This window comes from Scyliorhinus torazame, chromosome 9 (genome assembly GCF_047496885.1).
Source record: "Scyliorhinus torazame isolate Kashiwa2021f chromosome 9, sScyTor2.1, whole genome shotgun sequence".
Lineage (NCBI taxonomy): Eukaryota > Metazoa > Chordata > Chondrichthyes > Carcharhiniformes > Scyliorhinidae > Scyliorhinus > Scyliorhinus torazame.
Window position 1 is genome coordinate 52,233,967 of NC_092715.1, and position 16,613 is coordinate 52,250,579.

The 16,613-nt window shown below is 49.0% G+C and overlaps 1 protein-coding gene across 2 annotated transcripts in view; it reads left to right on the plus strand.

Moving 5' to 3' along the window:
* The first annotated feature begins 1,809 nt into the window (after positions 1–1,809).
* The window catches only part of snx25 (sorting nexin 25), a 369,244-nt gene continuing 354,440 nt past the window's right edge, over positions 1,810–16,613 (plus strand). The window contains exons 1-2 of one of the 2 annotated variants that reach the window (XM_072515885.1): positions 1,810–1,960; positions 14,181–14,566. In XM_072515885.1, coding sequence (XP_072371986.1) covers positions 14,291–14,566 — 276 coding nt within the window. In that variant the 5' untranslated portion in view covers positions 1,810–1,960; positions 14,181–14,290. Of the gene's footprint in view, positions 1,961–13,623; positions 14,046–14,180; positions 14,567–16,613 lie in introns of those variants that run through there. The other variant, XM_072515884.1, reaches the window with a different exon arrangement.

Consider the following 16,613-nt stretch of genomic DNA (forward strand, 5'->3'; position numbering starts at 1 on the left):
GGATTTTGGGGATATAGATGTTGAGGATTTGTATCGTGGGCAAGGGGAAGTTAATGTGGGTTCCAGCCGGCAGTGTAGAGGGCTGATTAATGATGGTTTTACTGCTTTCAACACGGGAACATCTCTTGTAAATAGCATGGATACGGTAGAGCTGGCCTTGCAGATAAACCAGTTAACAGGCCAGCTGAGAAAAGTGTTGGGGGATGAAAATGCTGTAGTGGGATCTGGGTTGCACGAAGAGGTGGCAATGACTCTCCATCTAAAAGAGATAATCGGGCAATTGGGAAGAACAGGCTAAAACGATTAATGAACTAATTAGGGAAGATCAGAATGCATCTGATCAGGCTGCCCAGAATGATGTGTGTGGATTGTATGGGCCTGGTTGCTGGGGGAGGGAAGGAGTAATTTGGAGGACCTGAGACAAGGTCAGATCCCCTCATGGATTAGCAACAGGCACTTGGCAGCGCTGCATCCATTCCACAGTGTTTTGAGTCCTTGCCAGCTCCGTGCAGCCTCGGAAGCCTATCCGGTACCGGTAGATTGTGGTAGGTCTAACCACACAATCTTGGGGGTGATAGTGAGGATCTCAGTCTTGGGAAGTTCGGCGCAACCGGTGCCGCTGTACCGAGTAGAGAATGTGGGGATCATTCGTGGGGGAGTGCATATTCGTTATGGGAAGGTCCCGCCGTATGTCATAGTGCGGGAGCAAGCTGTGGCAGGCATTGACCTCTCGGGGTGTCGGAGCCGGGGAGCACCGGTAATCCTGTGTCCTCAGCACATGGGCGCTGGGGTACGGCCTCAGTGCGGGTTCAGAACTGCTGGGGCAGAAGCTATAAATTGCACCATGGAGGCGATGGCAGCGAGCCATGTCAGGCCCCAGGTGGCATATATAGGGAGTGGGACATACTGTGTAACCACTGAAGCCCAACAGTATCAACATGGACCACAGCAGTGGTGTCCAATACTGTACAGCAGCTTCTGTTTTAAACCGAAGGCAGAGGTCCATGTGGCACAGCAACAGATATTGCCCATTCCAGAACCCTCCTCAGTTCACATCTCGGTACAGGAAAATATCAGTGACCTACAGCAATATGTGGCCCGGTTCGGGTATGATATTCCCTCCGTTAAAGAAAATTTGAAAGTATTATTGGAAAAGTAGAACTGTCCCAGAGACATTTTGTCTCCCTTGAACAGAGGGCCCATGAGATACAAGGGGAGATTGCCAACATAAAAACCCCCGACTAGTGGAACATGGGTCACTGTCTGTGCGGAGTCTGCACATCCTCCCCGTGTCTGTGTGGGTTTCCTCCGGGTGCTCCGGTTTCCTCCCACAGTCCAAAGATGTGCAGGTTTGGTGGATTGGCCATGATAAATTGCCCTTAGTGTCCAAAATTGCCCTTAGTGTTGGGTGGAGGTGTTGACTTTGGGTGAGGTGCTCTTTCCAAGGGCCGGTGCAGACTCGATGGGCCGAGTGGCCTTCTTCTGCACTGTAAATTCAATGATAATCTATGATTAATCTAGGACAAAGGTTCGGCACAACATCATGGGCCGAAGGGCCTGTTCTGTGCTGTATTTTTCTACGTTCTATGTATAAGCTGCAAAGTACCATAAAAAATGTCTCTGCTGCTTCGCATGTGAATCATGATGTCACCATACCCAAATATTTAGAAAGAGTGGAGGAATGCATGATTAGTGCAAAAGTGCATTATTCAAAACACTCCGTTTCCGATTGGCCAAGGACTGGGTTCAGATATCAGCCAATGTACACCTACAGTCCAGAAGGTCAATTCCCTCTGTGAGCTGATGAGTTACTACAATTAGAATCGGTGCCGTGCGGCAGCTGAAATGTTGAAAATAACCTCAGTGCCTCAGGCTAGGGAATGGAAAAATCAGTCAAGGTGCCTGCTCCTGATTCCTATCTGACGGATTCCTGCTGAGAGCCAGCACATATGCCTGTCAGGTGAGACCAGACATTTAACCAGACCAGCCATATAAATACGGTGGCTACGAAAGCAGATCAGGGGCTGGGGATCCTGCAGTGAATAGTTCACCTCCTGACTCCACTTATGGTTAGCACTGCTGCCTCACAGCACAAGATACCCGGGTACAATTCTGGCATTGGGTGACTGTCTGTGTCGAGTTTGCACTTTCTCCCCGTGTCTGCGTGGGTTTCCTCCGGGTGCTCCGGTTGCCTCTCACAATTCAAAGATGCGCAGGTTGGGTGGATTGGCCATGCTAAATTGCCCTTAAGTGTCTAAAACGTTACGTAGGTGTTATAACCTGCCTGCTTACCATTGGCTGGGGACTAATGACAATCCCACAATCCTGTGGGAGTATGAGCTTCCCCAATGAGGGGGGGCGGAGAAATCATTAGCAGACTCCCTGTATAAATAAAGCTGGCCAGTTTGGAACCAGCAGGAAGGAGTAAGCAGCAAGTGAGGTTGCTGCTGCTGCTGCTGTTGTGTGTATATATGTTATTGTAAATAAATGTTATTTCTTTGTATCCTTGAAACTCGTGTTGGATTCTTCGTGGCCCTCACAAAAGTAGGGTTACAGAGATTAGATAAGGGCTTGGGCCTAGATAGGGTGCTCTTTCGGAGGGCCGATGCAGAGTCGATGGGCTGAATGCCTTCTCCACTGTGGGAATTCTATAAGTCAGAAATGTGCTGGGATACTCTCCACTTGCCTGGATGAGTGCAGCTCCAACAACAGAATCACAGCATTGTTACAGTGCAGAAGGAGGCCATTTGGCCCCTCTTGTCTGCACAGGCTCTTCAACTGAGCAACTCACTGAAGAACAACAACACAGAAGCTCAAACCCATTCAGCACAAAGCGACCTGTTTGATTGGCACCCCATCCCACCTTAAACATTCAATCTCTCCACCACCAGATCTCAGCAGTGTGGTAGTCACCACTGATGTATTATACTGTTTATATATATATGGGTTTTACGGTAAGACCCCTGTACTACAGGTACGGGGCTAGATCCCTGCCTGCTGTCTCCGCCCAGTAGGCGGAGTATAAATATGTGTGCTCTCAGTACAGCAGCCATTTCGTCAGCTGCTGTAGGAGGCCACACATCTCTGTGTAATAAAGCCTCGATTACATACTACTCTCGTCTTGTCGTAATTGATAGTGCCTACAAGATACACTGCAGCAAACTGCCAAGGTTCCTTTGGTAACACCTTGGGGGCGATGTGGTGCAATATGGCGGAGTCGACAGGGCGGTGCTGTGCAATGCAGTGGGGAAACATTTAATTGAATTCCTGGAATATTACAAAGTTGCATGTTTCATAATCAGAATTTTTTGAGTTACTGCCACGGTTCTTTGCTGTACCAGCCCTGAACGAAACACATTGTTCCACTCGCTTTCCCCATAGCCTTATATTTTCCATTCTGTAAATAGCATGTTAAATAAGGTACTACAGTTACACCACTATATGTATTTAGAAATAAAAAAATTTCATGACCCCTGAATGTCTCAGAGCAGTTTATATCAATAAAGTATTATTGAAGTCACTGTTGTACTATAGGAAACCCAGCAACCAATTTGACCGGGTAATCTTCTTTTGCAATAATAATAATCTTTATTGTCACAAATAGGTTTACATTAACACTGCAATGAAGTTACTGTGAAACTCCCCTAGTCGCCACACTCCGGCGCCTGTTCGGGTACACAGAGGGAGAATTTAGAATGTCCAATTCACCCAACAATCATGGGCGGCATTCTTCCTTCTGGGGACTAAGTCCCCACACCGGCGGGAAAATTGGCGCCAACCACTCCGGCGTCAACAGCCCCCAAAAGTGGGAATTCTCCAAACGTTCGAGGGCTAGGTTGCCACCGGAGTCGTTGCCGCCGCCACAGCCGGCGCCGAAGCCTGGTGTGAGTTAGCGCATGCGCGGAACGGCTGGCGTATTTCCGCGCATGCTCAGACCGGCCGGCGTATTTCCGCTCATGTGCGGGGGTTCTCTTCTCCGTGCCAGTCCCTGTGCAATATGGCGGAGCCCTACAGGGGCCTGGCGCGGACGAAAGAAGGCCCCCACGGAAACAGACCTCCCGCAGGATTGGTAGGCCCCGTTCGCGGGCAAGGCTACCATGGGGGCCCCCCTGGGGTCGGATCCCCCGGCATCCCCCCCAGGACTGCCCCCGCACACTTACCTGCCAGGTTCCGCCGTGCGTGAAGTGAGTAATTCACGCCGGCGGGACTGGCCAAAACTGGACGGACACTTGGCCAATCGGAGCCCAGAGAATTGCCGGGGGGTGGGGGGGGGCACTGTCAACCACCCCCGACCGGCGTGGCGGGAATCCCGCCCGCCCCTGAAAAACGGCACCGGAGAATAGGGCAACCGACGTCGGGGCGGGATTCGTGCCTCCCCCTGGGGATTCTCCAACCCGGCGGGGGTCGGAGAATCCCGGCCCATGTCTTTCAGGACTTGTGGTAGGAAACCGGAGCACCTGGAGGAAATCCACGCAGCCTCGGGGAGAATGTGCAAACTCCACACTGATAGCGACCCAAGCTATCGAACACGGACCCTGGCGTTGTGAAGGAACAAAGCTAATCGTTGTGCTACCATAATGCTCATTGTTAGTTGAGAGAGAAATATTGACCCAGACATGGGATAACCCCCTTGCTCTTTGATATAGTGCACCAGGACCAGACAGAAGGGACATTGGTTTACTGTCTCATCCAAAAGACAGCACCTTCAACAGTGTAGCATCCCCACAGCATTGGAGTGTCAGTCTTGATTTTTGTGCTGAGGACCTGTAGTGGGACTTTGACTCACAAGGTTCTGAGTTTGAGGCAATAATACTACCAGCTGAGCTACAGCTGACATTCAAACCAATGAATACATTTTTGTTTACTTTTTTCTTCATGTGTTTATATTTAGATCATAGAATTAAAAATTTCAAAATTTTGCAACAATCGTATACATTTGTTCAATAAGATTTAGCACTGCTGCGTCACGGCGCCGAGGACCCGTGTTCGATCCCAGCCCCTGTGTGGAGTTTGCCCCTTCTCCCCATGTCTGCGATGGTCTCACCCCCACAAACCCAAAAAGATGTGCAGGCTAGGTGAATTGGCCATGCCAAATTGTCCCTTAATTAGGGAAAACAATAATTGGGTACTCTAAATTTATATATTAAAAAAGACATTTGTCCAATAGGCTTTAATAGCTTCATGAAAGCTTGGTTCCTTTGCTGCCCTTCCTCCATCCCTATTTACAATTTTCTTTTAAAATATCTATCTGCCTGTTAATTGCTTGATTGTTTTGGATTCGGAAGCTACGATCGACTTCTTAAATAAAGTAAGAAGTCTTACAACACCAGGTTAAAGTCCAACAGGTTTGTTTCAAGCACTAGCTTTCGGGGCACTGCTCCTTCCTCAGGTGAATGTCTTCAGCTGTTGGACTTTAACCTGGTGTTGTAAGACTTCTTACTGTGCTCACCTCAGTCCAACGCTGGCATCTCCACATCTTAAATAAAGGTTTATTTAAAAACAGCTAACAATATTATTTCCACCACTAGATGTTGTTAGTTCACTTATAAAATGCTGTGCTGAGCACGGTAAGGCTTTTGAAAATGTCCAGAAAAGTTGAAATGGCAGCTTAACAGAACCACATTGTTTAATTCAGATCACCATGTAAATAGGGTGTTGATGCAGCATAACATCTTTATGAGTCTAAACATTGTGAATAAATATTTAATTGAAGCAGCTTTTCAACTGTTGAGATACTGGACATTGCAAAAAAAAATCTTATTTGCCTTTTCTCTTGGAATTTTGCAGGTTAACCTTCTGTTTAATAATGAAACATAACAAAAGGTGAAATGTTTGAACTTGTTTGACAAATCTTCAAAGAATTAAGTACATTTTTGTTTCTGCACGTTTTTCTAGCTTGGATTATATACCTATTCCAATTGGAAATTTGGATAGTTTGAAACTATGTTTTGAAAGCTCTCGGGGAATTTCAGACGTCATAACTTAATTAAATGTTTTGAACATAGAATTTACAGTGCAGAAGGAGGCCATTCGGCCCATCGAGTGCACCAGCTCTTGGAAAGAGCACCCGACCCAAGGTCCACCCTATCCCCATAACCCCATAACGTGCAGACTTTGCACAGACAGTGACCCAGCGGGGAATCGAACCTGGGACCCTGGAACTGTGAAGCAATTGTGCTATCCACAATGCTACCGTGCTGCCCATGGTATGAGTATGGTATTTCCTTTCCAGCTTCAAAATACATGGTTGTTTCCCCTCTTTCATGCATCACTTCTCAATAAAAAGAAAGGCTTACATTTATCTGCCACCTTCCGTGACCTCTGGATGTCCCGTAGCACGTGTAGTCACTGTTGTTATGGGGAAACCCAGTTGTCAATTGGTTAATTGCAAACAGCAATGTAATAACGCCAAGTTCGGTTTTTTTGGTGACGTTCATTGATGGATAACTATTGCCCAGGACACAAGTGATAACTCCCCTAATCTTCTTTGAAATAGCGTCATGGGATCTTTTGCATTCACCTTAAGGGAGCAATCAGGAACTATGTTTAATGTCTCATCTGACAGGGGCTATCTCCAATAACACAATAGCCTTACATGACGTGGAAATCAAACCTGGGACCCTGGAGCTGTGAAGTAACAGTGCTACCCACTTTGCTTCAGTGCTGCCTGTTGAAGAGGACTAACCTTCAAGGTTATGTGGAAAAAGCTGGTGTGCGGGATTAAATTGGACAGTTGTTTCAAAAGCCAGCACAGAGAAGACTGGCTGAACGGTCTCATTCTACGTTGCAAGATGGGATGACTACGATAATTTGCAAAATAAAAATTTCTACTGCACAATTTTGTAAATGAACAGAGTTTAGTAAAATTCATTTACACATTCATGGACGTTCCATACTAAACAGGATGGAATTTTCCGGTCTTGCTTGCTGCGGTACCAGAAATTCCCATCGAGGTTAATGGACCTTTGGTCGGTCCATCAAATATTCCATCCCACCCGCGATGATTTCCACCATGGGTGGGGCTGGAAAACCCTGGCCAAAGACTCAGCAGCTCAAACTCCAGTGAGTTTATTGAGTAATTAGGGATGGGGAATAAAAATGCTGCTGAGCCATCAATGTCCACATCCGGTGAAAGAATAAAATAAAATCCACTTGATCTACTCTCTCTCTGTATGGTTTGAATAGTCTGTGTTCCATACATTTTTTTTTAACTTTTACCATTTACTTCTGCATTTTAAAAATTCTCATTGGAATCACTGGAAAATTAGATAAGTTCATAGAAATATATTTTGAATGCTGGACTGTACATTGCATTATGCTCAATTAAATTGTTAATGCCACCATGACATTGTTTTAATGCAATATATTTATGGACCTCAGCCAGGTCTTTTAAGTATTTTTTCAATCTCATAGATCTTGCCAGCATTTAGTTGCATATTCCTGCCCTAATTCCTGAAGCAACCTCTGGTACACAAGAGGCATTTGAAGGGATAACATACACAGTTTTTTAAGAATCAGCTGGGTAGGGGCCATGAAAATTAATGACACCTGCAGCTCCCTTCTACCCTGTAGATTTCCACTCAATGTGGGTACCACAAGACATTGCCTTATCAATCACCATTTAGACATATATTTCTAGTTCAGCATGGGCAGCCTGGCCCTCCTGAACTTGCAATACTATCACGAGACAGCCACAGCCAAGAGAGTGAGGGGATTGGTAAGGGAACTGAACATGGAATGGGTGAGGATGGAGGAGTCCTGCACGGGAACGACCCCCCGAGCCCACGCCACAACATATACAGACGACTTTTAGAAAGGGCACGATCGCCACTGGACGGAACAAGAAATGGGAGGAAGAATTAGGTACGGATGTAGGGTGGGGACTCTGGAGCAAAGCACTAAGTAGGGCCAACTTCACCTCCTCCTGCGCAAGGCTAAGCCTCATGCAGTTTAAAGTGGTGCACAGAGCACATCTGACAAGAACCCGAATGAGCAGGTTTTTCTCGGAGGTGGAGGACAAATATGAGGGGTGCCAGGGAGGCCACGCCAACATGTAATAATAATAATTGTTTATTGTCGAGTAGGCTTCAATGAAGTTACTATGAAAAGCCCGTAGTCGCCACATTCCCGTGCCTGTTCGGAGAGGCCGGTACGGGAATTGAACACGCCCTGCTGGCATTGTTCTGTATTACAAGCCAGCTATTTAGCTCACTGTGCTAAACCAGCCCTGGGCATGTTCTGGACATGCCTCAGCCTTGTTGGGTTCTGGACAGCCTTCTTCAAAGTGATGTCCAAGGTTGTGGGGGTGAAGGTGGATCTGTGCCCGAGAGTGGTGGTCTTCGGGTTATTGTACCAGCCAGAACTTCCTATCGGGGAGAGGGCTGATGCCCTTGCCTTTGCTTTCCTAATCACCTGCCGGAGAACCCTACTCGGCTGCTGATCAGCAACACCACCCACAGCTGTAGACTGGCTGGCAAGCCTATTGTGATTTCTCCATCTGGAGAAGATCAAATACCCCATCCGAGGGTTGGGAATCACTTCCACAAAGTGTGGGGGCCATTCACCAGCCTGTCCCAGGACCTGTTGAAGCCACAGAAAGCTGTATATAAGGTTATGTTCAGTAGGCAGCGTGCAGTGAGTACACTTCTTGGCAACTGTCTAGTTTTCTGGTTCTGGTTATTAAAGCCTTTGTATTATCGAACTCCTCTCCTGAGTCGTAATTGAGGGTATCTCAATTTAATAACCAGACCACATCATGATGGACAGCGGTCGAAAGCTGGAGAAGCTCAATTTGGACGCTCGGTCGCCAGAATCCACAGAAATTTTTTAATACTGGCTCCGGTGCTTTGAGGCCTATCTAAATTTCTCAGAGACTGAAGTTGACGGACCTCGCAAGCTGAGCTTACTACATGCCCGGGTGGGCCATCGACTATCCTCAGTGATCGAGAAAGCTACGACGTACGAAACGGCGGTCGAAATCCTACAGAAGCGCTTTGTAAAGCCGATAAACGAGGTACACGCCAGACATTTGCTCTCGACCTGCCGCCAGCGCTCCGGGGAAAAGCTAGATGAATACTTTTAGAGATTCACCGCGCTCGCCAGGAACTGCGACCATAAAGAGGTGACGGCAGAAGTCCACATGAACTTACATATTCGTGATGCTTTCGTGTCCGGTATCCGATCCATGTACATCCGGCAGCGGCTCCTAGAAGACGGAGCGAAGGACCTCCAAGGCACGGCAACGCTCGCCTCTTCCCTGGAAGCGGCCCACCATAATCTCCGCACGTACTCCGCGGACCTAGCAAACCCCTCTCGATCCCCTCCAGACTCGGCCATGCTCCAGGCTGTGTCACGCGGCAACCTGCTCACACCGGGGGCCCCCAATGCTATTTCTGTGGACAAGGCCAGCACTCACGCTAGCATTGCCCAGCCCGCTCCGCTATCTGCGGCGAATGCGGAAAGAAGGGGCACTTCGCGAAGGTCTGCCTGGCTGGGCCCAAAGGCCAGAAACAAAAGTCTCATCGGGCCCAGAAATCGATCTCCCGGGACCACAGGCCCCGCAACGCGGCCGCGCGGCGGTCAGACATGCCTACTTCCGACGCGTCAACGGCCTCGTGCGAGTCATGAGGGTGGCCATCTTGGCGGCGGCCATCTTCAAAATCCGACACGTGCAACTGATGGCGGTGGCCATTTTGTGACTCCGGGTGGCCATTTTGTGAGTCCGACTCAACCGAGGACTCTGACTGCCCGCAACTAGGAGCGATCACGCTCGATCAATCTCGGTCGAAGCACCTGCAAAACCCAATGATGCAGGTTCAAATCAACGGCCGCGACACCCCCTGCCTTTTTGACTCCGGGAGCACGGAGAATTTTATCCATCCAGATACGGTAAGACGCTGCTCCCTGCACACCTATCCCACCTCCCAAACTATCGCCCTCGCATCCGGGTCTCATTTGGTCCAAATCACGGGGTATTGTGTCGCGAACCTCGCTATTCAAGGCGCCAAATACGCCCGTTTTAAACTTTATGTCCTCCCTCACCTCTGCGCCCCGCTGCTGCTCGGTCTGGACTTTCAGTGCAGCCACCGAAGCCTGACCCTGAAGTTCGGCGGACCCCTGCCCCCGCTCACAGTATGTAGCCTGGCGACACTCAAAGTTGCACCACCCCACCTCTTCGCGAACCTCACCCATGACTGTAAGCCCGTCGCCACCAGGAGTCGGCGGTACAGTGCCCAAGACATGACTTTCATCAAGTTAGAGGTTCAGCGGCTACTAAAAGAAGGGGTTATAGAGGCTAGCAACAGCCCTTGGAGGGCACAAGTATTGGTAGTCCGCTCCGGGGAAAAACAACGAATGGTGGTGGACTATAGCCAGACCATAAACCGCTTTACGCAACTCTATGCGTACCCACTTCCCCGCATAGCAGAAATGGTGAACCAAATCGCCCAGTATCGAGTATTCTCCACGGTCAACCTAAATTCGGCCTATCATCAACTCCCTATCCGCCCAGAGGACCGCCCCTATACAGCCTTCGAAGCAGCCGGTCGGCTCTTCCACTTCCTCAGAGTCCCTTTTGGTGTCACAAACGGAGTCTCCGTTTTCCAAAGGACAATGGATCAAATGGTGGACCAGTACGGCTTACAGGCTACATACCCGTACTTGGACAACGTCATCATCTGCGGCCATGACCAGCAGGACCATGACGAAAACCTGAGGAAGTTCCTCCAGACCGCCCGGGCCCTCAATCTGACATACAACAAAGAGAAATGCGTGTTCCATACAACCCGGTTAGCCATCCTCGGCTACGTCGTGGAAAACAGGGTCCTAAGGCCAGACGTCGACCGCATGCGGCCCCTTAAGGAACTTCCCCTCTCCCGTATCCTCAAGGCACTCAAACGGTGCCTGGGGCTCTTTTCCTATTATGCCCAGTGGGTCCCCAGATATGCGGACAAAGCCCGTCCACTCATTAAGACCACGGTTTTTCCCCTGACGGCTGAGGCTCAGTCAGCCTTCAGTCGTATCAAGGCCAATATCCCCAAGGCCGCCATGCACGCGGTGGACAAAACCATTCCCTTCCAGGTAGAAAGCGACGCATCAGACATCGCCCTGGCTGCTACTCTCAACCAGGCGGGCAGACCGGTAGCGTTCTTCTCCCGAACCCTCACCGCCTTGGAAATTCGACACTCTGCAGTCGAGAAGGAGACACAAGCCATAGTGGAGGCTGTGCGGCACTGGAGGCACTAGCTAGCCGGTAGGAGGTTCTCCCTCGTCACCGACCAACGGTCGGTGGCCTTAATGTTCGATAACGCACAATGGGGCAAAATAAAGAATGATAAAATTCTGAGGTGGAGGGTCGAACTCTCCACTTACACGTACGATATTACATATCGTCCGAGGAAGCTCAACGTGTCCCCAGATGCCCTGTCCCGCGGCACGTGCGCCAACGCGCAGAAAGACCGTCTGCGGGCAATCTACAAAGACCTCTGCCACCCGGGAGTCACCCGGCTTGCCCATTTCATCAAGTCCCGCAACCTACCTTACTCCACCGAGGAGGTCAAGGCCATGACCAAGGCTTGCCAGATCTGTGCGGAGTGCAAACTGCACTTCTATCGACCAGACAAGGGCCGCCTGGTAAAGGTGTCTGAGCCCTTTGAGCGACTAAGCGTGGACTTCAAAGGGCCTCTCCCGTCTACCAACCGCAACACCTACTTCCTCATTGTAATCGACGAATTCTCCCGCTTCCCATTTGCTGTCCCCTGCCCCGATATGACCTTGGCCTCCGTAATCAAGGCACTGCACAGCATCTTCACCCTGTTTGGGTTCCCCGCTTATATCCACAGCGACCGGGGTGCATCGTTCATGAGCGATAAGCTGCGTCAGTATCTGCTCAACAAGGGCATCGCCTCGAGCACAACAACCAGCTATAATCGGCGGAGAAACGGGCAGGTGGAGAGGGAGAACGCAACAGTTTGGAAGGCTGTTCTTCTAGCCCTACGGTCAAGAAGTCTCCCAATCGCCTGCTGGCAGGAGGTCCTACCCGATGCCCTACACTCCATTAGGTCGCTCCTCTGTACGGCCACGAACGAGACCCCTCACAACCGTTTGTTTTTCTCCCCGAGGACGTCCACCTCTGGGGTCTCACTTCCACGTTGGCTGACGACTCCGGGACCAGTTCTACTCCGGAGGCATGTGAGGAGCCATAAGACAGATCCACTGGTCAAGTGGGTCCAACTATTACAAGCAAACCCTCAAAACGCCTACGTTGAGCACCCCAACGGCAGGCAGGACACCGTTTCCTTGCAAGACCTGGCACCCGTTGGCTCGCCCACCGACGCCCCCCCTTCCACCGACGCTCCCCTCCCCGCACCGGCGGTCGACTCCGACAGCGCCCACCGCATAGCCCCCCCTCCCCCCAGCCGGCGCCGGCACCAATCACCCTAGTCACCCCGGATACCCCCCCTGCTCCAACGCGGGCAAAGGCTCAGACAACCGTGCTCCCGGATATACCACCACCGAGGACGACCGTATCCACCGCACCACCGCCGGAGCTGAGAAGGTCGACACGGGCAATCAGACCACCCAAAAGACTGAACTTTTAATTCCACTTCACCCCGACGGACTATGCGTTTTTTTTAAACAGGGGTTGAATGTGGTGAATGATATCTGTATACATATGTACCCTTAATACATAGGCCCCTTTAAGACCGGGTTTGGAACCCTGGGGGACTCCGCCTCCAGCTCCGCCCCCAGGAAGCTGTATATAAGGTTACGTTCAGTAGGCAGTGTGCACACTTCTTGGCAGCTGTCTGGTTTTCTGGTTATTAAAGCCTTTGTATTATCAAACTCCTCTCCTGAGTCGTAATTAAGGGTATCTCATTAAGTTAACCTTTTTAAAACACACAGTGAACATCTTAGCAACCATTAATTCAAATACAACCCCCAAAGACTGCAACACTAAGTAATTCTTCCAGCTTTCCTTTTAACATCCATAAGACTTAAAACACCTTCCAACAGAAGCACATTAGGTTTACATTCACGACTGAGAACATTTATAATTCTGAATTCACCAAATGATCAAGAGATAGTCTTTTGATGGGAGAGAGAACAGCAGTACACCTGCTTGGTCTGGCTTCAGCTCCAACACTGTAAACAAAACTAAAACACACCCTGCAGCCTGCTCAAAAACAAAAGTTAAAAAGCTGACAGACAGCCCAGTTCCACCCACTCTCTGACATCACTGATAATACCCATTTCTTAAAGGCACATTTCTTAAAGGTAATCTCACATGACAACTGCGAGTTACTGCCCGCCCCATTGCGGCCTTAACCATTGCCTGGGAGCTGCGGCCTCAAATCAGTGCTCACCTCAGGCGCCTCTTTGACTCGATTTCCAACTTAATTGTGGGACCCACAGCCCAGCCCCAAGCAGAGTGGTGGTTGTTTGAACAGATTCCTGTCTGCAGGTCAGTCCAGGGAGGGAGGCTGGCGAGTGGAGGCAGTGAGGGGATCTGGTGGGGTCCAGTGACGTTTAGCGAGCTCGCCCCTTTTAAGAGGTAGCTTTCCTTTCCGGATTGTGCTGGAGGTTGGGGCAGGAAGCAGGCGGACTGGAAAGTGACGGGCACATCATCAGCGCCGGGGCTGCTGTGGGGGAGACACACACAGAGCCTGCAGACTGGGTGGATGCAGGGGAGAAGGAAAAAAATAAATCCTCAGACTTTCTGCCTTAGGTTCTCCCCTCACCTCTGCCAATAGATATTTTGAGGGAAATCGTTTTTAAAAAAAATAAATATATATATATATACAAATCAAGGAACAGCCCTGGAGGTTTTGAAGAGCCACGAGAAGAATATTTAAAAGAAAAATCCCCTCAGGAATGATTTGACAAGCAAAGACGACCAGGAGAGATTTTCATTCGCCCGAGACGTCCACAAAAACAGAGATAGGGAGCGAGATGATGATTAATCTGTGAATTTAGCCACAAAAACGACCCCAATGTGAACAGGACAGTCAGGAAAATGTAGGATCCGCACCAGCAGATGAGAGAGGGTTGGCCGCCTTTCCAGTTTTATCTTGATGTGTTTATAAAATTTATTTTGCTGCTGTTGGAGTTGTCAGTTGTAATTTTTTTTTAAATGTTTTTTTTTTCTCTTCCCCCCCCCCCCCCCCTCTCTCTCCAATCAGGTGTCGCGGATTCGGTTCCCGAGTCTTTCAGAAAGTGCCTTCTACATGTTTGCAAGTGTTATGGACGTGAGTGTGTTTAAAAGGAGGAGAGGGTCGAGCTGGGAGATGCGATGGTCACTATGTGTCCTGATGGCAGCCGCGGTTACTACTTGCTCCTGGCCGGACTCTGCCTCTTCGCCGCCTCTTGCTTCCAGTCGGAGGACGCGTCTCCCTCCCTCCTTGCCTGGCTTTTCTGCAGGCTCCTCTTCTACTCGGCCCTGTGCCTGAGCAGCCTCCTGCTGGGCAGCCTCCTGGTCCTGTCCAAGCAGAGCCGCCTCAAGCCACTCCGCTTCCCCAGAGAGAGGGACAGGTCGCCCGGGGCTCCCCAGCTTCTCCGCCAGATCACGGTAAGATGTGCAACTGACCAGCAAAGATTGCAGCCCACACGTTAACAGACACAGTTAATTCTTTCTTTTAAAAAAAAACCTTACATTTATATAGCGCCTAACATTACGAACCATCCCGAGGAGCATTATAAAACAAAGTATGGCATCCAGCCACATAAGGAGATGTCAAGTCAAATGATCCAAAGCTTGGGCGAAGGGGTAAGGAGGGAAATTGGATTAGAATAGATAGGTGCCCAGTGGCTGGCACAGACGTGATGGGCTGAAGGGTCTCTTTCTGTGCTGTAAAACTCTTTATGATCCCATGAGAGCAAGGTAGGGAGGGAATTCTAAAGCTTAGGGCTTGGGCAACTGGAGGCATGGTCACCATTAGTGGAGCGACTAAAATTGGGGGGCACGCGAGATGCTAGAATTAGAGGAGCTTGGATATCTCGGAGGATGATGGGGACGGGTGAGGTCTTGCCGGGCTTTGTAAACAAGGTTGAAAATTTTAAAGTCAAAACGTTGCTTGACCAGGAGCCAATGTTAGGACAAGGTGATGGGCGAGGGGGACGTACTGTGAGTTAAGATGTGCGCAGCAGAGTTTTGGATGACCACATGTTTATAGAAGGTGGAATATATGAGACCACCAGGTGTCTGTTGGCATAGTTGAGTCTAGGTACAATGAAGGCCTGAATGAAGGTTTAAGCAGCAGATGAACAGAGACAAGGGTGAGGTCAGGCAATGTTATGAAGGTAGAAATCAGTAGTCAAATGTGACGTTGACACAAACACTTCAGTATCAAACACATCGATAGGGATTACTTGGATTAAAACCAGATCCTGACCACAAAATAATTTAAAAGAGGTGATTTTTTTTCACGCAATGAGTTATAATCTGGAATCCATTCCACGAAAGGCAGCAGATTCAATAGTAATTTTCAAAAGGGAATATTGTTGAAGGGGAAAGTTGTACAGGGCTATGGGGTAAAGGGCAATGGTCTGGGATTAATTTACTGACTCCACCAAAGAGTGAGCACAGTCATATGGGCAGAATGGTCTTTTCCAGGCGGGAATGTGGCGTTGAGGTTACAATTAGATCAGCCATGATCTTATGGCGGAACACACTCTAGGGCCAAGTGGCCTACTCCTGCTCCAAGTTCATATGCTCCTATGCTGCATGATTCTACGATTGTTGCGTAAAATATAATAGTGATACAATTGGAAACCTACACGATAGCAAGATACTGCCAATGCATGAAATCTGAAATGAAACAATAAGTGCTGCAGTAGGTCAGGCAGCATCTGTGGTGAGAAGCAGAGTTGATATTTCAGGCTGATGACTTTGTGTCAGAACAAAATCTACTGTACTGATAGTCTCCTTTTGGGATTAACTCTAGCTCCAACTGCCATTCGTTTATGATCGACGTCAATATGATTAGGTCACTGTGGATAGGTTGGGTAAGACTAGGTCACTGTGCCCCTACTGGCCTGAAAAGATCTGTGTTTGTGTAGTACGCAAATTAATTACCCCCTTCTCCACTAGACTTTCTTCAGGGTATGTTTTGTCCAAAACTGATTGGGATCTACATCTAGTAAAATCCCTGTGTGTTTGTGTCTCTTCTCTTTTCATTCCCCTTCTCCTTTTTTGGACTCTTCAATTTGTTGTCTTCAGTGCTTGCTCCTGGTCAGTGGTTTCCTCACCCACTCTTCCCCCAAGTCTGTACCATCACTTTATTTCTCTTTCTAATCTCTAATAGCTGAGGGAACACAACGGTGGTGCATGTTAATATATTTGTGCCCTGATTCTTGGAACTGCTGTGTGGTGTAATCAGCATTTCCACGAACTGGGTGGCACCTACTGAGCTCGGGTGAAATGGAAAGGTTCGATGCAAATGTGAACTGTATTAAGTGACTGTCCTGTGATAGAGCTAAGTAGTGTATTGTGTTCCTCTTTGTGGTGTGAAAGGTTGGTAGCAAAATCAGTTCATTTGGGGAAGCAAAATCATCAAATGTAGTGTAATGAAGAACATGGAGTTTTTGTCGAGGTTTTACATGAAGTACTTGCATGT